General features: G+C 34.1%; 3 protein-coding genes across 3 annotated transcripts; 2 read left to right on the top strand and 1 right to left on the bottom strand.

The window, feature by feature from the left end:
- The first annotated feature begins 2,957 nt into the window (after window positions 1–2,957).
- LOC107823872 (uncharacterized) lies at window positions 2,958–9,707 on the top strand. Its single transcript, XM_016650576.2, has 11 exons — window positions 2,958–3,478; window positions 4,249–4,335; window positions 4,458–4,637; window positions 6,212–6,327; window positions 7,439–7,527; window positions 7,630–7,733; window positions 7,825–7,927; window positions 8,047–8,122; window positions 8,218–8,332; window positions 8,531–9,062; window positions 9,310–9,707. The coding sequence occupies exons 1-11, from the start codon at window positions 3,223–3,225 to the stop codon at window positions 9,398–9,400; spliced, it is 1,749 nt and encodes a 582-aa protein (XP_016506062.1). The 5' UTR covers window positions 2,958–3,222; the 3' UTR covers window positions 9,401–9,707.
- Window positions 9,708–12,486: 2,779 nt separating this feature from the next.
- Window positions 12,487–18,334, top strand: LOC107823870 (protein CHUP1, chloroplastic-like). The gene is made up of 9 exons (XM_016650570.2): window positions 12,487–13,298; window positions 13,509–13,603; window positions 13,719–14,471; window positions 14,937–16,295; window positions 16,382–16,513; window positions 16,708–16,889; window positions 17,134–17,245; window positions 17,742–17,885; window positions 18,018–18,334. Exons 1-9 carry the CDS (start codon window positions 13,211–13,213, stop codon window positions 18,114–18,116), a joined length of 2,964 nt encoding a protein of 987 aa, XP_016506056.1. The 5' UTR covers window positions 12,487–13,210; the 3' UTR covers window positions 18,117–18,334.
- Window positions 18,335–18,371: 37 nt separating this feature from the next.
- LOC107823871 (ATPase GET3D, chloroplastic-like) lies at window positions 18,372–22,555 on the bottom strand. The gene is made up of 7 exons (XM_075247187.1): window positions 22,165–22,555; window positions 20,703–20,846; window positions 20,526–20,600; window positions 20,244–20,437; window positions 19,993–20,164; window positions 19,506–19,916; window positions 18,372–18,736 (listed from the first exon to the last, which is right to left on the bottom strand). The coding sequence occupies exons 1-7, from the start codon at window positions 22,411–22,413 to the stop codon at window positions 18,605–18,607; spliced, it is 1,377 nt and encodes a 458-aa protein (XP_075103288.1). The 5' UTR covers window positions 22,414–22,555; the 3' UTR covers window positions 18,372–18,604.
- Window positions 22,556–25,526: the final 2,971 nt, after the last annotated feature.

Raw genomic sequence — 25,526 nt, 5'->3', positions numbered from 1 at the left:
ATCCGCTTCTGCGCCAATTTGCTCGCACCTGCGGGCAGCCTTGTGCAAGTGCGATTACAGCAGAACCAGCACCAGAAAAATCTTTCAAGTCCAAAAATGATCTGATAATCATCAGAAACTCACCTGAGGTCCCCTTGTGACCTCAACCATACAAACTTAGTCGAGCCTTTAAACCACATCAAACAATGCTAAAATCACAAATCATCCTCCGATTCAAACTTAAAGAACTTGAAACTTCCAAATTCGACAACCGATGTCGAAACCAACCAAACCACGTTCGATTGACCCCAAATTTTGCATACAAGTCATATTCAATATTACGGACCTACTATAACTTCTGGAATCGGAATCCGATCCCGATATCAAAATTTTCACTACCGGTCCAAATATTCAAAAATTTGCCTTTTGCCATTTCAAGCCTAAATGGGCTACGGACCTCCAAAACACAATTCGGACACGCTCCTAAGAACAAAATCACCCAATGGAGCTAACGGAACCAACGAAACTCCATTCCGGAGTCGTCTTCATACAGTTCCGACTACAGTCAAAATCTTAAGACTTAAACTCCCGTTTTAGGGACTAAGTGTCCCGGAACACTCCAAAAACCAAAACGAAGTCTCCCGACAAGTCACAATAGCAGAAATAGATGCAGGGGAAACAATAAATAGGGGATCGGGGCTATTACTTTTAAAACGACTGGCCGGGTCGTTACACATTCTTAGCTTTTCTATATAATAGAAATATATGAAGTTATATTATGTGTGGGCAACTTCCAAATAAATAATATAAAGGTTTCAAAGTAAATAATTTTAATATATAAAAATAGTTATTTCCGTAAAAAATATAATTAAGTATATTTAAAATTTAATAATTAAATTATATAAAATTTATTATTTTCACGATATGCAATGGGATAAATTTTAGATCAAATTCAAAAGTCTTAGAATTTTTATTATTATTATTTTAAAATAATTTAAAGCTCCATCTTTGTCATTTTAACTCAAAAACGCTTTCTGATTTGAAATTCTAATAAATGTTATCATTTTATATTTCATACCATTTTTTCTTCTTTTGTTTCTTTATCGTTATTGATTTATTTGTTACTCACTATGATTGCACTATCATGTGATTTTTTTATTATTTTATTTTTAGATTTAATGTCCTTGCTTATTACCTCCTTTAATATAACATAGATAATATTAATTTCCTACTCCTAACAAAGTTGATTATTAATTTAATACTCCTTTACTTGGAATTCATTCATTGTTCTATATCTTTTTTTTATTTTTGACTTTATCTATATACAAAATCTAGAAATGATATAATCTAATAAGAATATTAAATATTGTGTATTTTAGCTTTTAATTTTTTAGCACTCCAAATTATCTATACAAATCTATAATATAGATATAGATTAAATTTTGCCATAAAATCTAGTTAAATTTTAGCCTTTAAAGTGCGAAGTAGCATTTTCTCTATATGACACTTGACTTGACCTCATGCTTCACTATCACTCTTTTAATATAATATATGAAGTTATATTATGTGTGAGTAACTTCCAAATAAAAAATATAAAGGTTTCAAAATAAATAATTTTCAATATATAAAAATTATTATTTTTGTAAAAAAATAATTAAGTATATTTTAAATTCAATAATTAAATTATATAAAATTTATTATTTCACGATATGCAGTGGGATAAATTGACATTTTTAGTTTTTTTTTAATTTTTAAATAATCTAAAGGTTGTAGCTTAATTTTCTTATTGTTCACAATACTTCAATTTTCTAAATTTATAAATAATATCTTTGTGTATTATTTATTTGATTTGTTTTATTTTTATAAATTAATTCAAAGTTAAAATATCCTAATATTATCTCTATTTTCATATAATCTAAATACTATCATATTTAAATTATAATTTTGAATTTAGTAAAAATATAAGCAGATAAGTAGTTTTACTATTTCGTCATAATTTACTGATTTTTTAAATTATTTTTGCATTATTTGCCATAAGCAAATGAACTTTTATTTGATCTCAACTCAAATATTTTTGTCTATAAATTTAAAATAATATTTTTATCTTTAAATTTGAAATCAAACTATTTCCTGTATCAAAAAATTTGTAATATTTTATAGATATAGACTACTAGAAACTACTCCTCAATTTGAAGTGACAATTTTTTTCTTCTTCTTATTTTCGTTTTTATTTTAGAATAATTTTAAAACTCCAAATCTATTAACTCAAAGAGAATAACTAATTATTAACAACAGATAATGCATGATTTAAATTTTTTAAAATTTAAATTCCAAAAAAAAAAATTAACTAGTACCTAACCTAACTAACTATATCCTAAATTGCCAAGTGACCTAATGTGAGGTGGTCACTTGTCTTAATGTGAATGTTTTTTTCTCTCCTTTTAATAATATAATATAGATATAGATATAGATATAGATGCACATTGGATAAGTTTTCTACAAAGTACTACTGGATTTACATGCCTTAAAAAGTTAAAACGTAAATGTGATCTAACAAAAGGCAAACAAACCACAAAAAAAGGGAAAAAAGGCGAGAAATAGTCTTTTTTTTTCTTTTATTTCTTTTATTTTATACCAAGAGAGAAATAGACGCGCAAAAGAGAAAAGGTCCAAATTGGTCCATGTATTATTTGAAATTGTCCAATTTTGCTCTCTGTTACACTTTTGTCCATTCATATCTTTGTGCAAGCAAATCTGTCTTATATTTGTCCTTGCTATTAACCAACTCCAACATAAAATAAGTAGATTCCATGTGCCAAAATATTACAAGAAAAATAGTTCAAAATTTATCCTTCAAGTTTTTACTGTAGTTTAGAATTACTTTCCGATTGGATTTTAGAATTAAAAAAAAAATCTAATGGTTGAAGTAAAATATTAGACCAAAAATTTATAGGAAGGTGAATTTGTCAATTTTAGATAATACTACATGAATCAATTTGACCTTAGAAAAGATGGGCAAAAAGAAAAGAACGAAAAACAATAGGGGGAAGTCTAAAAGGAAAAGAGAATAACAGGTAGGTATTGGCTATGGACTGATGTTCACTTCTCAAGAGTCAAGAGAAACATCGAAGAGGAACAACTCCAATTCCAAATTGTTCCATTTGAATCTGAACTCTAGAAAACAAACACATAACCTAAAACCCTAATTCTCTATGTATTTTACATAGAGAAAAAACCTCAGAAATGTGCTCTTCTTTAATTATCCCATCTTCTCTTACCTTTTCACCTAATTCCCATTTCATCTACCGTCAAGATTCCATTTTTCCCTCACACCCATTTCTCCTTAGGCCTAAAACTCCTAAATTTTCACTCTTTGCTTCAGTTTCAGAAAAAACTTCAGAATTTTCTTGGGGTTTATCTGATCCAAATGCCTTTAACGAGTTCAATGGTTGGGACTTTGTTGAACCTCCAGTTATCAAGAAGAAGAAGCAACAAAAAGGTTACTTTTTTAATTATAATTGTTTAAAATGCTTTTACTTTTTGTCATTAGAAAATATACAGAAAATTCTACTGCTTTTTTACTTTTATTTTTATTGTTGTTTTATTGTGGATATTATTGGCGTGAGATGAGTTTATATGAAGTAACATGGTTCAGGTAGGATTCATATAGCCGACCCCAACTTTTAATGTAGCTTTCATGTCACTTGAGCCTTCTTTCTTGGTTGTGCATTTGGAAAGAGATTGAAATTACTTAATCAATTGCTAAGAAAACATCAAATAATATGACTTTGGACTCTGAAGTTGAGCTTAATCTTGGGGCGGGCCCATCATATACTGAGTTTAAAGGTGCTCCACTAGCCCTCGAGGATTTCTGAGTTATAAAAGATATTGAGCTTAATCTCCCATTTAAACTTTTTAGTTACAAACTTAGTCAAAAGTTCAAATCTTCAAGTGTTCTGAATTAGCTAAATTTTTTAGTTAAACTCTTCAACAGTTGAACAAATAAGGAAGTGGTTGGAATTTCTGATTTGATTAGTGAGGATAATAGCAGTTTTTGGGGCTTGTGACAATCCTCGATTAGATGCTAAGACCCAAAGGAAAACTCTATGTATGTATGAAAAATCATATGAAAGGGTATTTTGGTATATACAAAATGGGGTCGAAGAGTCATAGCTTTTCATTGATTGACTTTTTGAGGTTGGTATAAATAAAAATTTAATCTTGTGATTTATTTGAGGATTGAGGGAATTAGAAACTGTGTTTTTGCAGGTTTGTCAAAATTTTTGGTTATTGGCATGTCAGTGTCTCTTGCTGCTGGACTTGGTGTTGCTTCCTACTTTTCACTATACCAAAAAGGTGAGATCTTGGGGGATAGTTTTAGCATTATGGGATTGCAGGATTGCTTTTATTACTTGGTAGTTTCTAGTGTTATTGTAGAAGTGTAATTCAGTTTTTGGGTTGCTTGTTGCTTCTTCTAGGATTCAAATTTCAATTTACTGGGCCATTCGGTGGATTGCATGATAAGTTAGTACCTAATGAGGCTGCTAGTAAGGCAGAAGATGACGAAACTGCTGCTGATTTGTTGATGGAAAGTGCTCAGATTTCTGAAACAATCGAGCAGGGTGTTTCTGATTCCGATGATAAAAATGTTGCTGTGGGTAAGTTTTAGAGCTTGATGATTACCTTAAGTGGCGTTAAGCACGACCAAATGCTTGTAAAAGTAATTGACTTGTTTTCTTTCTTCCTTTGAACTAGTCTCATGGGAAATGCTAGTATTTGCATATAATATCTGAATCATGTAACGGCACTGCTTTAGAGTTCTTATTTGTGTCTGGGGTAAAATGCTTATTTCGGACTCTCTTCCTTCTTTGAAATATAGTTGGTTTGCTTGCCCCCTTCCCATCCTTTGTTGTATGACTGTCTACCAAACGGCTATTTTTAGCTGTTTAGCCTTTTCATTTTTTGGGCCAGAACTGTAATATCCTATTCAGAGGCCTAATCTCTGTTTTCTGTCCTTCTCTTTTTATTTTTTCCTTACTATCCTGGTTTGCTTGGCTTGGTGACTTTTCCAACTAAGCCTTCATTTTGGGAACGTTCTCCAATGAAGACAAATTAAATCATGCAGAAGAACTAAGTGGCCTTGACTAATTGCTGAAGATTGTTATTATCCGTTATGATAGACCATAGTTTGTTGAACTTTCTTTTTTTATATACATAAATTGGTTCTTGAGCTTTCTGATAACATATAAGATGCTGAATTTATCTTGAAATTCACTCCTTGGGTGAAAAAAAGGAAGGGATTAAATTAAGAAAGAAATAATTAGTGTCATACCAAACAAGCCTCAGTATAGTCTGCTTAACTGGAAACAACACCAACACCACCAACAACAAACCCCAGTGTAATCCCACAAAGTGGGGTCTTGGGGTGGGGGTGGGGTGTACGTAGACCTTACTCTTGCCTTGTGAAGGTAGAGAGGCTGATTCCGTTTGCTTAACTGGAAACAAGGGCAGAAAATACATGCTGCAAAAAGAGAGCTAAAGAAGCAAAAGTCCTACCAAAAGAGCTGGAAATATGTGCAAGAGAAAGAAATCTCAGCAGCAATTGAACTGAGTAATAACTGAAATAAGAGATGAGTTTTCTACAATAAAAGGCCATCTCTTTATAGCTACTCTAAAGCCCAACCCAGATCCTGTGAAACCAAGACTCCTTTTCTAGGTAATAAACCGAAAAGAGTGGAATAACTCTTGAATCTTAAACCAACTAGGAAACTGATAAAATAAAAGAACTCCTGAAACAACTTTCCATCCGCAACTATTAATAATTTTCCTGGAAAATGTACACCAACAATATTCTGATTTCTTTTCTGCTCTTTTCTTTACATCAGTAAAAGTAACTTCTATGCTAGAGTCCTACCATGCAAGTTTAAGTTGACAAAGTTCTTTTTCATTTTATTCTCTTCCGTAATTTGAAATAGAAATGATATGTGAAGACAATTAAATAGAATTTCTCACTCAAGGCAGGTCAGCAGTCACCCATGTTATGTCATTAAGTTAGAGTTTTATTTGGTACTTACTGTTAGACTGCCTTTTTCCTTTTCCACTTTACTTGCAGTAATGTGTGTACCGGTTTCTCTTTTGTTGAATTACTTTCAGTGGTCGCAGTCCTGTTGATAAGCTTTGATTATGATTTTATTCCTCACTGGCCTAAACCTCTGGTTCTGTCATTTTGAAGAGACAAGCCATGTTACAACTAAAGCAGTAGCTAGAAGAGTACTTGGACGTATTACAATTCCCTTTGCTGTAGATTCTACTCAAGAAGAAGCTCTTTTCGTGCTGAAGAAACTCAAGGTATAGTCCCCTGACCTTTATTCCATTTGAGAGCAATAAGCTCTCCTGCTGTACTTGTACATTTGTTTTTCCAGAGCTATGCTTTATTATGGACTTAGTTACAGTTTATTTTACTTAAAGTGCGACCGGGTTTGAACTGCACGATAGCCATAAAGCTCTGTACTGCACTACTAAGTCAGACCAGAAGCAGCATATTTTCCAAGATATGCTATGTAGCGTAGGTACTGGATGGCGCCAATAATTTAAAGCTAACGCACAGCTGCCAGCTTTAGAGAAGGAACATTTTACTGTTCATCCTGAATCATGAGTATTTCATATTTCCTTCTGTGACGAGTGTGAAATGGGAGACTTAGAGAAGCATAGTAACATCCTCAGGAAAGGCAGCCCAAAGAAGTGACGGTTGCCTTGATACTGAAGTTAGAAGAAGGAAATGTGATAGCTAGTAGGTTGCACATTCAAACTGGACTGTGGTTCTTTCCCCATCTCCCCTTTTTAGGATACATCCAGGATTATGAATAATATGTATGTTTGCATCCAAGGGTGTGGCTTAGTGGTCATTGAAGTGAGTTGAGAACCATGAGGTATCAGGGTTCAAATCCCAGTGGAGGCAAAAACACTAGGTAATTTCTTCTCACCTGTCTAAGCCTTGGTGGACAGAGTTACCCGGTGGCTGTGTTGATGGGAGGTAGCAGGTACCCCATGGAATTAGTTGAGGCACGTGCAAGCTGGCCCAGACACCACGGTTACAAAATAATGAATAATATGTTTGCTCCAGTGAAAACTAGCATGTTATATATGTTGTAGGCTTTATTGTCATTTATGGCGATTTTACCTGATAATCTTATCCTCCTTCGCTGTAGTTCACCCTTCACTCGATGGTTTAGGTTTGGTTCTTAGCATGGCTTTGCCATTATACTGTGAGGTATAATTGGAAATTAGGTTATCACATTGTAGTCTTATTGTCAATTATTGTGACGTTACCCTCTAAATCAATTTGTACTTCTCTCATCTGGAAAATTTTTATTTGTGCCTCTCTCTCTCTGTCTGACGTCACTCGATGGTTTAGATTCGGTTCAAGCATAGTTTCACCATTATAATCTAAAGTATACAGATCATTGAAGATGATGTTAAAGCGGATGAATTATGTACAAGGAGGGAATATGCAAGATGGTTAGTTAATGCAAATACACAACTGGAAAGGTAATTTTGAATCAACAACATTTGTCTGGATAGTTCTTTTGTTACAACAAGACGACAATGTGAGTACCCTTTCTTCCTAACCATTTTCTCTTTGACTTGTAGATGGAGAAAGCATCGGATAGTTCCATCAGTTGTGCTTTCTGGGTCTACAGTAACTGCCTTTGATGATGTGAGTGTTGAAGACCCTGATTTTGCCGCCATTCAGTGTAAGCTTGACATGTTGTTACCCAAGCGTAATATACAGCATTATTCAAAGAGCTAATATTTTCAGTTTTTTCCTTACAAATTGTGATCCAGCTCTTGCTGAAGCTGGTATTATTCCTAGCAAACTGTTAGATCGGGAGTTTGCTTCCACTCCAAATGTTTCAGAAGATCAGGGCATCTGTTTTTTCCCCAATAGGTATTTTGATGTTTGGCTCCCCTGCCTTATCCCTTCCCTTTTTCTTGTTTTTCCCACTTCATTTCATTTCTCCCTAGTTACCTTGGTATGTGCTTCTACTTAATGTTTTGCTATTTCAGATTTTTGTCTCGCCAAGATCTAATTAGTTGGAAAGTCAAAATAGAGTATGAAGTCATGCCAGGGATAGACAAAGAGGTAGGGGAAGAGCCACGTTCCAGCTTTTATTCCAACTTTACTGACATTTTGGTGTCCTTTATCTGCCTGAATATCTGACTCTGTTTACAGTTCAGATATCAAGGAAGAATATAGGTTTTCTGGATGTGAGGGACATCAATTCTGAAGCTTTGGTGGGACTTTTTGTGGATTTACGGGCTGGTGAACGGAGTATTCTTCGAAGAGTTTTTGGTCTCTCTCTCTCTCTCTAAATAGTATACATGTTTTGTATATTTGGGCTAGCTCCTGTAATTATTTTCAGCCGACGGGCCAAAAATGAAAAAGCCCAAAAAAATATATGAGGAATTTAGTGCATACAAGACAGTCTTAAGTTCACTGAAAATATGAATTGGGAAGTTTGTTTATCGCCAGTTTATTATCATTTTACAGGACAGGCGAAACGATTCCAGCCTAATAAACCATCCACAAAGGCTCAGGCAGCTGTTTCACTGACAAGTGGGAGAATGGAAGAGTATATACAAAGTGAACTGTCAAAACTTGAAGCAGAAAATTCTTCAAGACTAATGGCAATGGAAGAAATCAAGACTGTGCTTCTTGATAGAGGAGAAATACAGAGGATTTGGGAGAGTAAAATGGAAGTAGAAAGAAGTCGTGGTTTCGAGGTAGAGTGGGATTATCTTGCTTCTGTTAGAGATTTAGAAGAGGAAAAGATTGTACAAGAGAATGCTCAAGCTGATCTTCTGAAGCAGAAGGCAGCTTTAGACTGTCAGAAGCAGCTACTTTCTAGTCTTAAGGAAGAGGTCGATGAGATGTCCGAAAGGCTTGCTTTTGAGAAGTCTAAGCATGTCGATGAGCAGAGTAATTTAAGTGGTACGCTTCAAGATTTGCAGGTTAAGCATGAAGCTTTGCTTGATGCAAAATCTTTGTTGGAAGCTGAGATCGAAGCTTTGCGAAAATTGAGGTACAAATATGTTAACTTTAAGCTTTGGTTTACTTATGTGTCTTGTTATATCCTTTAGTAGGGAATGGAGTTTCTAAACGTAGAAGTTCAGTGAATGTTAAATAGCTCTAAGAAGTTTGACTAATCTTGCGAAGCATACATCTGCTGTATAGCGCATAGATTGCAGACCGCATAAGAGTGAGATATTTGTAGAAATTCGACTCTAGATAATATGTGGTGTTTGACAATGCATGTTTTATCAAAACAGATCATGGGTCGAGGATGAAGCGAGAAGAAGTCAAACCCGTGCTAAAGTTCTCGAGGAGGTTGGACGAAGGTGGAAATGGGAGGAGCAATAGGGGTGTCCTATAAATGAAATAATCCAGCTGCTTTAATATACACTTTGTCAATGTCATGGTCATTTTTCCTCTTAAATATTTCCTTGGCAGCAGCTTGTAAACTATTAAGAGTTGTTCTCTTCTCTGCCTCTCAATTAATATTTTTGGATGGGAATCGTAGATCTTGTGTAATCTGTCACTAACAGAAAGAAATTTCAAGGAATTGAAGAGTAAACTTTTGTTGTGTATTCGTGGATACATCCAAGATGTAAACATTTTGAGCCTCCTCGGAGTAGTAGTTAAAGCTATGACATAAAAAAGTTAGTGTTTATGCATGAATTAATCAACCTTTTGAGTTCTTTTGTCTCCTTTTATTATACAGTCAAACCGTTCTATAACAACTTTATTTGTTTCGAATTTTTTTGATTGTTATAGCAAAGTGCTATTATTAAGAATATACATATTATAAAAATTGGTTTCGTAAAAACTTTGACTTTTATAATGAATGACTATTATATATGGTGGTGTTATAGAGAGCTCTGACTGTAGTACTAAAAAGAAACAGATTGAGGATTATTATATTGTAGGCAATTGGCATCTCTTCTCGCTTTTAGCTACTATAGAAAAACATCTTCTTCACAATTGATGCCTCGATTGAGGTAAAAATGGCGTGGGTTAATCACTATTTAATGTGGTATTTATTTTTTATCCAGCAATTCTAATGTTGAGTAAAAATAGCCACTACTCTATGAAAAGACATTTTTACCCTTTCTTCCTAAATCCTCGCTTCTCTCTCTCAAGTTCGATGCATAGACATGTTTTTGTGGATGCATATGTTGTTTGAGATGAAAATGTTGAATTGGGTTTTTTGATTCTTGTGAATTTGATGGCTTTGAACAGTTACGAAGATGAAAAATGATATCTTGCTATTTTTCTAACGAGGGTCAGCTTTGTCTTGTTTCGTGTGATTGCCACCTTTATTCGGTTTTTGCCTTCAATTTTATGCATGGATTCAATGCTGAATTGGGTGTCTGATTCTTGTTGATGCATGTGTTGTTGAAAGGATTTGGTCCTTAACTTATAGTTACAAGCACAGAAATTAAGGACAGGTAGTCCTTAACTTAGAGTTACAAGCACAAAAATTAAGGACAGGTAGTCCTGAACTTAGAGTTACAACTTCAAAAGTTAAGGACATGTAGTTCTGAAGATAGAGTTACAAGTTCAAAAACTAAGGACGGGTAGTCCATAACTTAGACTTACAAGCTCATAAATTAAGGACAGCTAGTTCTTAACTTAGAGTTACAAGCACAGAAATTAAGGACAGGTAGTCCTGAACTTCGAGTTCCAAGTTCAAAAGTTAAGGACACGTAGTCCTGAATTTAGAGTTACAAGTTCAAAAGTTAAGGACAAACAGTCCTAAACTTAGACTTACAAGCTCATAAATTAAGGACAGCTAGTCCTGAACTTACAGTAACAAGCTCATAAGTTAAAGACATTTGATCCTGAACTTTATGAGCAGAAGGGTATTTTCGTCCGGACGGGTAAAGTTTATTAAAGCAGTGGCTAAAGACTAAAGACATTTTAAATAGTAGCTTAAAAGTAAATACATGTCTTATTAGTGGCTATATGTGCACTTCCCCTCGATTGAGACTGTTGTCTCTTTGCTTAACTTTGGCCCATTCTTTGTTAAGTCAATCCATTCTCTTCTATGACTAGCCAGCTTCCACGAGCATGATTTATACTTGGATAAAAGCATATGCATCAACAAGACATAATATACATATCTTCAAAGAGAGTTATATATGCGTTAATGTCTTGAATACATTAGCGGGGGCCTCGAAGAGAGTTATCTTTTTTGTTTAACTTGCCGATAAAGAAAATGGCCCAGTCAAAATTAGGGTTAAACAGTTAAAAGTATACTGCTCATCGCATGGTATATGACGAGCATGGTATATGGTGCGCCCTTGGCGATCCTTGAAAATTCGAAGGACCAAGTGTCGTACACTCCCGATTATAAAAAGTAAAAATATTTAGCTAGCGTTTGGTCATAGATTCCCAAATTTATTTTGAAAAATTTAATTTGAGTGAAATTTGGTTTGAAGATAAAAATGTGTCTGGACATACGTTTTTGAAACATATTTCCCAAATTTATTTTGGAAAAACATGTGTATTATTAGGGATTTGACCCAAAACTAGCTATTGAGCTGGTTTTGGGATTTGGGATTTTGCCAAACTATAGGCAAAATCTATGACCAAACATGTGTTTGCCAAATAAAACCCAGGTTTATTTTGACAAAATTTATGGCAAAATCTATGGCCAAACATGTCTTTAAACTTATGTTTGTATGGTGAGGATTTTTTTGTTTCTTAGGGACAAAAGTATATCCAAATGTAACATACATGCCAAAAAGGTACTTATGTTGGGTAACTATGAAGTGTAAAGTTATCAATAATCTGATTTATGTGGGCTAATATAGTCCATACATAAGAATCCATATAAGCTAAGGCATGAATTAAATGTCTAATTTGCTCTTTTTGCTTCTACATGACAATCTTCTTCCTTTAGCCACCCCTTAGCTCAACTTTATTGTCAACTTTAAAGCAATTTTTGTAAGTACATTAAGCATTGGACCCTACAATTCATGTGGGTCCCTCCTTTAATATCACATTAATTTCTTCATTTAGAGCATTAAATCAACATTTTATTTCTAAATGGATTTTTGTATTGAAAAAACTAGTTTTATTAGATTGAGACAGGTTTCTAAACGAAGCGATATGAACAGTAAGAAATAAAATAGTCGATTCTAATGGTGTAATATTCCTTCCATTTCAATCTATGTAACATATTATCATTAAAAGTTATTTCCAAAATAATGGCAGGTCTCTATATTTGAGAATTATTTAACTCTAAATTTTTTATTTTACCTATTTTATCTTTAATAAAAAGTTTTTATAATCAAACAAATATTATAACGGCACAAAGCTTTTACTTCTAAGCTTTTAAAGATACAAATTTTAAAAATCTGTTTTTTTTAAATTTTTTTTATATTCAGTCAAACTATGTCGCACAAATAGAATTTAAAAGCAGTAATAGTAAAAGGCTTATCATCCTACTGACTTCTAGTGATAAAATTGACTCTTGTGGTCTGTAATCTAAGTTCTACCTACATAATTGGAAAACCCAAAAATGGACAAAATGCCACCTAGTTATCTAGACAATGGCAAAGAATATAATTGGACAGTATTCATGCATTAAAAGACAAATTTTTACTCCCAAATCTTTACCTTTAAATTCTTTTTAACTAAATTCCCTAACTAGTATAGACCTTGAGTGAGAATGCAGAAATCTTGGTTGATACTTATTTCATGTTCATATTTTTACTGTACTATAGTCCTTTTCAGCTTAAATATTCCTCTGATATCAACAAATATGTAAGTTTTAGACCCACCCCATATTCCAGAATTTCAATCTTGTTTGGACAAAGACTGACCACTCAAGAAACTGGTGGTTCTTGTGCCCGCTATGTGTTCGACACTTTGTCTATTAGACTTTCTAGTTATCAACAACTCTTTTGCATACAACCAAACTTTTTTTTTTCTTGATAAGATGATATAGCCATTAAGTTATTCATAGTGTTACTTTTTAAAGAGTTGTCTAAAACTGATAATTCTCTTTCAAGAATTGCACCATTTTTGCCTAGGCATCTTTTCCATTTTTGATGAGGCTATGGTTTGAGTTTTGAGCTATGGGGTTTGAGAAAAAATGGGTGGGGATTATTTTATGTTAGTAAATGATTTGAAGCTTCAATATTTTCCTTTTAAAATACCTACATGATAGTCAGGGTAGGTTTAGTGGTTGCTGCTTCTATAGCAGCCTATGCAGTTAAGCAGATAAATGTAAAACCCTCAAAGCCTTCAGGTAATTTTCTGCAGTCAGTTGTATTTGGATTGTTTTATTAAAGTTGCAAATAAGTAAAGAGGCTGCTAAATTAGTATAATTGGTTTTAAACATATTGATAAAACAGTATCTGTAAAGTTTCAATTTTTAATTGGAAAATCATCCAAGTGAGTGACTAGAGTGTGTTTTTTGTGGCTAAATTGTGTTTGTTTTATGAACGTTGGTGAACAGAAAATGGGGAACCATTGCCTGAACAACGAAGCTATGAAGGGGATGAAAAGGAGGAGCAGCTTTTGTATTCTACAGATGGCCCCAAAGAAGTGGTTGTAAGTATTTGTGTATAGAGAAATTTGTGTGCTTTAGAAACAATAATTTGTTGTCTTTAGAAAACAATAATTTGTTAGTCATTTGGAAATTTGTTTAATATATGACAACTTGTAGGATGAGGAAGAGGAGAAAGAAGAAGTGAAATTAATGAATGGAATTATAAATCCAGCACAGAGTAACCAGCTTGATCTTGATGATGATCTTTTCCCTGAATTCGAAGATCTTTTATCCGGGGAGATTGAATTTCCATTACCAAGTGACAAGTATGATACAGAAAGAGAAGAGAGAGAGAAGGTGTACCAAAATGAGATGGCCAACAATGAAAAAGAACTTGAAAGATTGCGAAATCTTGTTAAGGAGCTCGAGGAAAGGGAGGTGAAACTTGAAGGGGAGTTGTTGGAATATTATGGTTTGAAGGAGCAAGAATCAGATATCCTCGAGTTACAAAAGCAGCTCAGGATTAAGTCTGTAGAGATCGACATGCTCAACATCACTATAAATACTTTACAGGCCGAGAAACAAAAGCTTCAAGAGGAGGTTTTCAATGGAACTACTGCTCGGAAAGAGTTAGAAGCAGCGAGGAGCAAGATCAAGGAGTTGCAGAGGCAGATGCAGCTTGAAGCTAACCAAACGAAAGCTCAGTTGTTGTTGCTGAAACAACATGTTAGTGGACTTCAAGAAAAGGAAGAGGATGCTTTCAAGAGAGATGTTGAGGTTGACAAGAAGCTTAGACTTGTGAAGGAATTAGAAGTGGAGGTTATGGAGCTTAAGAGGAAGAACAAAGAACTTCAGCATGAAAAGAGAGAGTTGGTTATAAAATTGGATGCTGCTGAATCTAAAGTAGCAAACTTATCCAATATGACAGAGGTAAATTTAACTTCTGATACCAGTATTTTTCATGTAATTGATCTTTAGGACAATCTTTGTGTGTTTCCTGCGTATAGCTTTTCTTTCTTTTTATGCATCTGCTTTCTACTTTTCTAGTCTGCAAAAATGTTTTGGAAATGTAGAGCCAACTCTGAGCACCTTATTGACCCCCTTTTTCTGATTACTTCCCTTTTTTCGCCACGCTTATAAGTTGGTTGAGTCCGATGAATACTCCAGTGAAACATGCCCATATTATGATTTCTTGTAATTATCGTAATTGTCATTGCTATGCTTTGCTGTTTATTATGCTCATTAATTTCTTCTATTTTAACTATCGTGTTGAGCTCCCACCACTTATCCATTGGAGATACTTAGCTTATGAAGAGCTTCATTTGGTGATGCGTTTGGTTGGTGTGTGAACTGATGCTATTTGATTACTGACTTGTCTTTGGCATGCTGCTTCAGAATGAAATGGTTGCGCAGGTCAGGGAAGAGGTAACTAATTTGAAGCACACAAATGAGGATCTTCTAAAACAAGTAGAAGGACTTCAAATGAACAGATTCAGTGAAGTTGAAGAGCTAGTTTATCTTCGTTGGGTCAATGCATGCTTAAGATTTGAACTTCGGAACTACCAAACACCTCAAGGAAAGGTATCAGCTCGTGATCTCAGTAAAAACCTGAGCCCAAGATCTCAACAGAAGGCCAAACAGTTGATGTTAGAATACGCAGGATCAGAACGTGGCCAAGGAGATACAGATCTTGAAAGCAATTTTTCGCAGCCATCTTCTCCCGGTAGTGAAGACTTTGATAACGCTTCTATTGACAGTTCCACAAGCAGATTTAGTGCTTTCAGTAAAAAGCCTGGCCTAATCCAGAAGTTGAAGAGATGGGGCAAAAGTAAAGACGATTCCAGTGTTATGTCTTCACCAGCAAGATCTCTTGGGGGAGCATCTCCGGGCCGGACAAGTGTAAGTTTTAGATCAAGGGGTCCTCTGGAATCACTAATGCTCAGAAATGCAGGTGATGGTGTAGCCATCACTAGTTTTGGAACAGCTGAGCAGGAATATGATTCCCCTGAAACACCGCGGCTTCCACCGATTAGGACACAAGATTCTTCTGCTGAGCCACTGAACTCAGTTGCATCATCCTTCCAGCTAATGTCTAAATCAGTTGAAGGAGTTCTAGATGAGAAGTATCCCGCATTCAAAGATAGGCATAAGCTGGCAGTAGAGCGAGAGAAGCAAATTAAGGTAAAGGCTGAGCAGGCAAGAGCAGCAAGGTTTGAGAAGTCCTTGCCCCCAAAACTTTCTCAATTGAAAGAGAAGCGAGTGTCAGTATCAGTATCAGCGCCAGTGGTCTCTGCCTCTGGTGACTCAGTTGAGCAGTCCGGTGATAGCAAAACTGACTCTCAAGCAGTGAGCAAAATGAAACCAATTAATATTGAGAAAAGACCTCCTAGGACTCCTCGTCCACCACCTACACGATCAGCAGGTGGTCCCGCTCCAGCTGGTAATAATGTTACAGGTGGGGCACCTGGTGGTCCACCCCCACCACCTCCTCCGCCTGGTGCTCCACCACCACCGCCACCACCTGGTGGAGGAGCTCCTAGACCACCTCCTCCTCCTGGATCTCTAATGAAAGAAGGAGCTGGAGGTGATAAGGTCCATCGCGCTCCTGAATTAGTTGAATTCTACCAATCATTGATGAAACGCGAGGCAAAGAAGGATACATCATCACCTTTGATATCCTCTACTTCAAACACATCAGATGCAAGAAGCAACATGATCGGTGAGATAGAGAACAGATCCACATTCCTGTTAGCTGTATGTACAACTTCTCTTTTACTCCTTTGAATAATGCATGTGCTTATTAACCTATTCTGACTCAATGGAGACTTGTGCAAAACCAGGTGAAAGCTGATGTGGAAAGTCAAGGTGAATTTGTGGAGTCATTGGCAACTGAAGTTCGTGCTGCTTCATTTACCAATATCGAGGATCTAGTGTCATTTGTGAACTGGCTAGATGAAGAACTCTCCTTCTTGGTATTTCCTCTTAACATTATACCATCAAGTTCCTCTTCCTTAAATAGGACATGAATATACCTATATTCTTAATCATACTTTTATATGAAAATTGTTGCTTAAATTAATCTTGCTCGAGCGACAAGGATCATGCAATTTCTGCATTAAATACCTGAAGCTTTCATTAATATTGTATCCCGTTGATTCTTTTCAAGGTTGATGAACGAGCTGTCCTCAAGCACTTTGACTGGCCAGAGGGAAAAGCAGATGCACTGAGAGAGGCTGCCTTCGAATATCAAGATCTAATGAAACTAGAAAAGCATGTAACCTCCTTTGTTGATGACCCAAATCTTCCATGTGATGCTGCTTTGAAAAAGATGTACAAGTTGCTTGAGAAGTAAGTCTCTACTGATATCTTTATCTCTTGTCTTTAAACTAGAGAATTTCGGTCAGGTAGGATGTGAAAATGGTTGAATCTTAAAACAAACTATTTTCAAACCATATTTAAACTTCCACTTATTTGGAATTGGTACCCTTTTGTTTCATTTGTAGTTATTCCTTCTTATCATTTCTGTCTTGTCTATCGCTAGCTCATTTTTTGTTACTCTTAAGTCTTAACCCTTTAATCTTCTGGATGCCAGGGTGGAACAAAGTGTTTATGCACTATTGCGTACTCGCGACATGGCTGCATCACGATACAGAGAATTTGGCATTCCTACTAATTGGTTGCAAGATTCAGGTGTTGTTGGCAAGGTATGTTCTCATATAGAAACTTTGCTATGTTGTTCTTTGTGAAATTGCTTGAACCACAATAATAAAAGAAAAAGAGACAAAATAATCACACTGCAAGAAAACCTTAGAATGTGATGTTTTACTTCATATTATTTAGTTAGAAATTAGGAAAACTTACCAACCTCTTTAACTAACATGTACTCCCTCTATTTCAAAAAGAACGAACCTATTTGATTAGACACAAAGTTTAAAAAGAATGAAAGACTTGGATATTTGTGTGGCTATAAATCATCTCATTAAGGGTAAAATGGAAAGTTTAAAGTTACATTATTTCCAAATTTAGAAAAGAGTCAATCTATTTTGAAACGAACTAAAAAGGAAATATGTTCATTCTTTTTGAAACGGAGGGAGTAAATATAATTTCTCTTCATCGTACGGCCAATAGAAGGAAACAAAAGGAAGTGTGTAGAGAGATGATCTATCTATGGCATATTAGTATCGGTGTTTTCTTCTGCAGATCAAGCTTTCATCGGTACAATTGGCGAGGAAGTACATGAAACGTGTAGCATCAGAGCTTGATGCCATGGGTGGACCTGAGAAGGAACCAAACAGAGAATTCTTGATTCTACAAGGGGTTCGTTTTGCTTTCAGAGTTCATCAGGTATATACACCATACCTGCATTTTGTTCACTTAGCAAATCTAAAAACAATACCAATCTTTTTTTAACAAATTAAACATGTTTTAGCAGAGTTACAGATTAATGAATTTACAATTTTTTCTTTTTCTTTTCAGTTTGCTGGAGGATTTGATGCTGAAAGCATGAAGGCTTTTGAAGAATTAAGGAGTCGTGTCAAAAGTTCACAAACAGAAGAGACTACACAAGAACAATGAGAATATCTGTATTTTGGTTTTGGTCATTGTATATTTCATCATTTTCACCAAGTATAGCAAACTTACTCTATCTTGGACTTCTGTACAATTCAAAAGGTGAATAACATAAGGAGAATATCAGATAGCACAGATTAGTTAAAAGAAAGTTGAAGGACAAACATTGTATTGGAAAACACAGAGAAAACTACATTAAACAATGAGTGAAGTTTGGAACTCCATAATCATGAATTCATGATAAGGAAAAAATGCAGTAAGTTGTCAAGATGGTGTATCATTTATTCTGCCTTTGGGGCAAAAGTGAAAACCTGTCCCTCTTCTGGGGCCTAATTGTACTAGGCAAAAATCCTCACATTTCAGGGTACAAGCATTGTGCAATAGCAAAAAGAAAAGAAAAGAAACTCATAAAACTGAGTGTTCAACAGCTGCTGTGAAGTGACTCTCTGATGCTTGTCAATGAACATGTAGGTGAAGGTTCTTGATTTCATCTGTTATCGCATTGTAATAGTGAGATTTCTGTCTGCAAATTTGGCACCTCCAACCTTCCCCTGAAGTTGAGATGGTAGACGAATGACACGTCTCTGATCACCAGCCTCCACCAACAACTCAGACCCTCCTCTAAACTGCAATAACCAGAAATTCTGATTAATTTCACCTACGGGAAGTCTCAAATAGGGAAATGGGGTTCTAAATTCAAAACGACCGGTCTAAAACAAAACATAGAAAAAAAGGAGAACAACAACAATAACAACAATGAACCTTTGGACATGTTAATAGCTTCAATTAGTCAAGGCACTATCAACTTGGATAACCTATCACAAGTTCGATCGCTTTAACCCTGCTATATTAGCAGCCAAAATCATATCATATCCTAGAATAGGAAGCTACGGATGATTATAATCACTCAACTGCATAGTGTAGTGTTTCATATAAATGTAAGTATCAGCTCAGTGTTTCACTAGTCAGAGTTCTTTGCAGTTTTCCCGTTTGAATCTCTCGGTTAGCTTTAACAAACTTTAATGTGCTAGACAAGTAGGGGGACTAAACAGGTAAACTGAGTCTTACACCCTGAAGAAACAGATCATTTTTGAGATATACCTCCACTTTTGTTTTAGCTAGAGAAGAGCTTTTTAGTAGTTCTATCGCAAATGCTTACAGAAATTATTGATTAGTAAATGCTTATCTTGCTCCAGAGATTTAATAATTTTTGCTTCCCCTCACTTGTGAAAACTATAATAAAAATGCTCCATTGAGCATTTCATAAAGGTCTGTTACCAAAAAAATACAATATCTAGTGAAGAATTTCATTGCATTGAAGTTCACAAGAGGATCACTTTTTGACATCATAGTAGACCCATAATGCAAAAAGGTGAAACAAACCATAATACATACTTGATATAGCTTGATTTCCGATTTGTCAAAACCGGGCATGAGAAGTGTGACATTTTTGTTGGCTGGATCAAAAATAACAGGAGGAATGCTGGTCTTATTAGCTGTCATAGTCAGAAGATTCCGTGCACTCTCACTATGAGTATGCTGCATAATATTGTTCCAATCCAATTGGGCTGCCATTGAGATATGCGGAACAAAAGCAAAAGGCAAAGGTGAAAAGTCATTAATCGTCGCTCCTAGTTCTCCACTTGAATTTGGCGATGCAAGAGAAAATGCACCAGAAACCTGTGCACCAGCCTGGATTATGCAACCCCAGTAACGTAAAGCAGAAGCCAAAGACGCAGGGCCATTTCGATCGACCACAAGATAGCAACCAAATTTTTTCGGTTCTGCAAATATTGTAGACCCTCTCTGCAGCATGCAAAATCAATACAACCTTTAGTTCAAAATAGATGGCATCTTGAAAACAGATTAGTAGCTGGCATACCTCCAATACTTGTTCTAGAAAGTCCCAAATTTCTGAACTCGTTTTCCCATTCAGATTAAGATTTCTACCGCTTAAAGTCATGGCTTCGTCTACAAGTCTCAAAAGAGATGGACTTGCCAGCCTTCCCAAATCAGTTTTCTCAGCTACGTTGCGGAGATATTTTAAGTATAATCTGCGCATGGAAATAAAGATATGATATGCCACATCTGTTTTGGCATATATGCATATAACAAGTCTTGAGATGACCTAACCTTGCTTTGCTGGTCGCACCAATCATCCTTATTGTTTCTTCAGTACTCATGCCATCATATATAATAATGTCAAATTTCTCTTTTTTGCTATTCTGTTGAACGATATTTCCGAAAAATCCAACAAGCCGCTCGAGTGCTAGGGACGAAAATATGGAATCCATTCCAGGAAGCACTCCAAGCTCTTCTCCGACCACCTACTACATTCTGAAAATAGTTACTCAAAAGAGGGACTCATCCATTTTCAGAATGCCAGATAATTGCACCACTAAGTTACATACCCACCCCTTCAAGAACTCCTTGAGTCATATTAAGACGAGCATCCGCTTGCTTCAGTTTATTGAGAGGTTCAAGGAGCATCTGCAATTACAGATGATTGTTCAGCCCAAATGAATCTCAACCAAATATATAATCTCAATATTGCAGGAAGACAGGTAAAGTAGGGATTAAAGAAGAACAGACTTTTGTAGTTTCCAATCTAACAGCTGAGAGGTTGCCGTTGCACATTACTGGCGTTGTCCCAATCTTGCAATTCAGAAGATATTCAGCTGTAGGATCTTGAGAATGTATCACCAAGCATGTTTTGAGCCCTGCCATTGCATAATGCTGGTAAGAAAAAGAACATGGCTAGTTAGTCTACCTAACTTTATCATATTCAAGAGACTCGTGATTCCTGATGTGATGCAGCATTAGTTAAGGTTTTACAGGGGAAAAGACAGCATCAGAATCAGGGGTCAATGTTATTGTCTCTTTATCTTTATATGCGAGTACTAGATGAACATAATAATAACATCATAGAACATACAAATAAAAATGAAAGGTATAAAACAACACAAATTCGCTGCTAATGCCAAGATAACAAACTGCCTAACCAGAAGAACATGCTGTTACAATTTATAGGGGAAAATAGAGCCAGAGAATCCGTGATAATCATTTTATTTAAGACAAATGAACCAAATCATGAAAGTATGATGAAACTATGATGAAAGATGATGACTTATTCTCTATTCTGAGCTTTCTTGAATATACTCGTTACAAAACCTCATAAATCATAGCTTGACTTAGCTAAAAGAAATATTTTAGTCAACAGAAAAACTCAATCTTTACTTAGTTTTGGCTAAAGTCCAGTTGCCTTGCTCAGTTAAAAACTTAAGACAAGTAATAGACACGACTAGTCCAACTCCAAAGCTAAATATTCCTTCAATGGTGAGACTATAAAGCATTTAACAACTTTAATCACGAGTGCACGAATAGCTAATCGGAGTACTCAAACTAAGCTTTATACCTTCGACTGACATTTTAAATATATTAGAAGAAGAATCAGAGAAAAATATCTCAATCTTTATTTCTTCATAATTTAACATAAATGGTACCATCTTTCTCCTGATTTACACACTCAAAAATCGAGTGTACAAGTCTTGACCTTAAAACTCAACAAAAACTTGAATTTTACAGTTTACTCAATTACTTCGCTAAGCCGAATACACCATACATATTGGGGAATCTCCTGTTTTTATCTCACCCAATTAAATAAAAAACCGTAAGCCCTTATTCAAGCAAATCTTAATACTCCAATATACAAGTTCTACACAGAGCAAATGAAAGCATTCCTCATCTTACATATCTGCCAAACAAGCAATTCTTATCCTCTCACACAACCCAATGTTAATTTTAAAAGCATTAATACAACCCCGCATTTTATATCAATAAGATAACATTACAACAGATGAAAGAAAGCAAAAAGATTGAATCTTTAAAGCAAAATTATATACTAGTAAAGATAACATCTAATGCATTTACGAGATTGAATCTTTAACGCAAAATTATGTGGTAAAGATAACATTCCCATCTAATGTATACAAAAGATAGAATTAAGCATAAAGATTGAATCTTTAAAGCAAAATTAAGTAATGAATTGACAAACCTGAGCTGCAAATATTGCAGAAGTGGTTTTACCAGAACCCCCTTTACCCAAAAAGGTAATTAACTTAGTGGGGTTTTCATTTTTATCTGAATTAGCACTAGCCATGGCCAAAATTTCAATTCTTGCTCTCCTTATTCTTGTTTTGGCTGGAGATTTTTTCTGTACTAGCTGAGTGAAAAAATCAGAAGATGGGTACTTTTGAGTGGAAAATGAGGATATTGTTAAGATTTGCATAGTGAAACTGGACATTTTTCTATGGTTTAAGATGTGAATTAGACTAGCAAGATTTAGTATTAGCAATTGAGACAAGTTTGGCCTGAGAGTACTGTTGAGACTTGAGAGCTGGAAGGTGCAGTTGATTAAGCTGTTTTTGTGCTTTCCAAAATTTTACCAGGTTGGTCCTTATTGTAAATATAAAAAAAATTCAGCACCTTTTTTTAACAAAAAATTATTTCTGCTTAATATTGAGCCAACATTAAACATCATTTTTTGGACAAAGAGAAAGAATCATTTCGGCCAAATTATGTTGTTCGTATTGGAGTAAGAGAAATAATGAGAAAATTCTTGTCGACGTGTTTCTAATGGCAGTCTAATATCACAAATCAACTTGTTAATTTAAATTATTGCTTCTTGAAATACTAGTAGTCGTACCCGTACGATGCGCGGTCAATATTAATTAAATTAAATTGTGATCGGGCTTGTTTGAACATTAGATCATAACGTTTTAATAAGTTTCAATTTTCATCTTATTTGTCAATACGATATACCTAATAATAAAATCACTATCAAATTAAAGAGGAACTTATATAGTCACCGAATAACTTTTTTATTATGTATTTTTCTTTATTATATTATCCAATTTTTAGTATTATTACATTGTTAATAGAATTTTTTATTAGCATATTAATTTATTTATCGTATATTTTATTACTCTTGAAATATTTTTATATTTTGAAGTTTATTCAATTGTTCTCATAATTGGCAATTTTTTATTATAGCTAATTTTATTTTTTCTTATTTTTGTTTTTTTATTTTAAAATAATTTTAAAACTTCAACTTGAAACTACTCCCCAATTTGAATGGGTGTTTTTTTATTTTAAAATAATTTTAAAACTTCAACTTGAAACTACTCCCCAATTTGAATGCACTATAACTGATTATAAGATATCTTATTTATTAATTCAAATAAATAGAGTAACCAACCAATTAATTCAAAATTTAAAATTCAAAAGGTTTTTTAGTTAGAAAGGTAATTTGTTTTGTCCTAATGCCACTTGGTTTTTTGTGGTTATGCCACTTGTCTTAATATTGTGCTTTTGACTCTCCTTTTATTATATATATTTTTATTTTTTTATTTTAAAATAATTTTAAAATTTTAACTTGAAACTACTCCCCAATTTCAATTTGAATGAGATTTTTTTAATATATATTTTCGTTTTTTATTATAACTAATTATAAGATATCTTATTTATTAATTCAAATAGAATAGAGTAACCAACCAATTAATTTAAAATTTAAAATTCAAAAGTTTTTTTTAGTTAGAACGGTAGTTTGTTTTGTCCTAATGCCACTTGGCTTTTTGTGGTTATGCCACTTGTCTTAATATTGTACTTTTGCCTCTCCTTTTATTATATATAGATTAATTTTTAACACTACGGGTGTGCTTGGTACGAAAGAATATATTTTTTCGAAAAATATTTTTCAATTTTCTCATGTTTGGTTGGCTTAAATGTTTTCCCTACCAAGAGAAGTGAAAATATTTTCCAAAACTCTTTTCCAACCTTCATCATTCCCCATCCCCACCAACCCCCACCAATCCACCCCCATACCCTACCTCACCCCACCCCCACCCCACCCTAAATATAAATATTATTAATAGTACTTTTTTTTTAATGTTATAGATAGAGTATTTTTTTTTATTTCAACAAATGAGTATTTTCTTTTCGCGATATAAAAAAAGTTTTTTTTTATTTTAACAAAAAAGTACTTTTTTTTTCATAATGTAGAATTTTTTTTTCCTTTCATTTCAACAAAATGATGTAGTAAAAAGTATTTTCTTTCATTTCAACAAAAAGAGTATTTTCTTTTCATCATATAGCAAAGTATTTTCTTTCATTTCTACAAAATGAATATTTTCTTTTCATGATGTAGAAAAAGTATATTCTTCCATTTCAACAAAACGAGTACTTTATTTTCATGTTGTAGAACTAATACTTTCTTTTTTAACAAAAAAAAGAGAGTATTCTTTTTAATGATGGAGTACAAATTTCAATATTTTTGCGAAAAAAGTAAAGCAACACATTAGTTCATTTGGGTCTGTATGAATTTTTAGAAGAATAATTAAATTCTTGAGAAAAATAAAATCATGAAAATGTTGGGTATTTCGGGTGGGGGGAGGGGAGAGCACATAAAACATAGGGACTTGGGTGGGAGGAGGAGTAGCATAAAAAAATATTTTCCTAAAAAATATTTTCTACTTTCTAATAAAACACTAAAAATTTTATTTCGGAATAAGGTTTTCACTCACCATTCAAACAAGAAAAAATAAGTGATAAACCACTCATTTTTCATAAAAATATTTTCCTTCGTACCAAACACACCCTGTATTACTTTTATCTTGTTCAAAAGACACCACATTTTAGTTATCCATTAACATGATAAATACGTATATCGGAAAAGTATAGTGTATGAATTTGATTAGTTATAATTAATCAATCAATCGACTTGCCTCAGTCTCATATAAGTTGGAGTTAACTATGTGAGGCATAAGAATGCCTTAGCTGAACTTATTTCACTTTATTTAATGGATAATTTGTCTTTTAAAGTAAACTAAAGATTATTTGTCTTTTGATGTTTTGTGTTAGGTCTACTACTTCTCTATAAATATTTCCAATCATCACTAGTTACATGAAGGAATTATATGTTAATCTTACTTCACCTTTATTTTTCTTGTACAGGATTAAAAAAAAAATACTATCCATCTATATTATCACCACAAAATTAGTTGGGTAATGAACTTTTTAAAAATAGGTTAAATATGGATAAGAACCATATTATTCACTTTAAAATGGATAACTAATGAGCGTAACTTTTACATTTACAAAGAATCAAATTAAGAGTTTCTCAAGTTTGAGAGACTCGAAATTCTCCAAAAAATGATCATATTTAACCCATTTTTTATTCGTATTAAATATGGGCCGGATCGCATATTTTATCCGTTTTTGTATTACTCATTTTCAATCCGTGTATATCCGATCCTACTCGCTCGTTTGCCACCCGATACAGGATAAGCTTGCGTGCATTTATAATTCTTTTATAGCTTTATATTTTAGTTCAATTACTCGCTAGTTTTGTCACATTGA

The sequence above is a fragment of the Nicotiana tabacum genome, chromosome 24, assembly GCF_000715075.1.
Source record: "Nicotiana tabacum cultivar K326 chromosome 24, ASM71507v2, whole genome shotgun sequence".
Lineage (NCBI taxonomy): Eukaryota > Viridiplantae > Streptophyta > Magnoliopsida > Solanales > Solanaceae > Nicotiana > Nicotiana tabacum.
The sequence above is the reverse complement of the archived record's forward strand: the minus strand, read 5'-3'. Positions and strand labels throughout refer to the sequence as shown.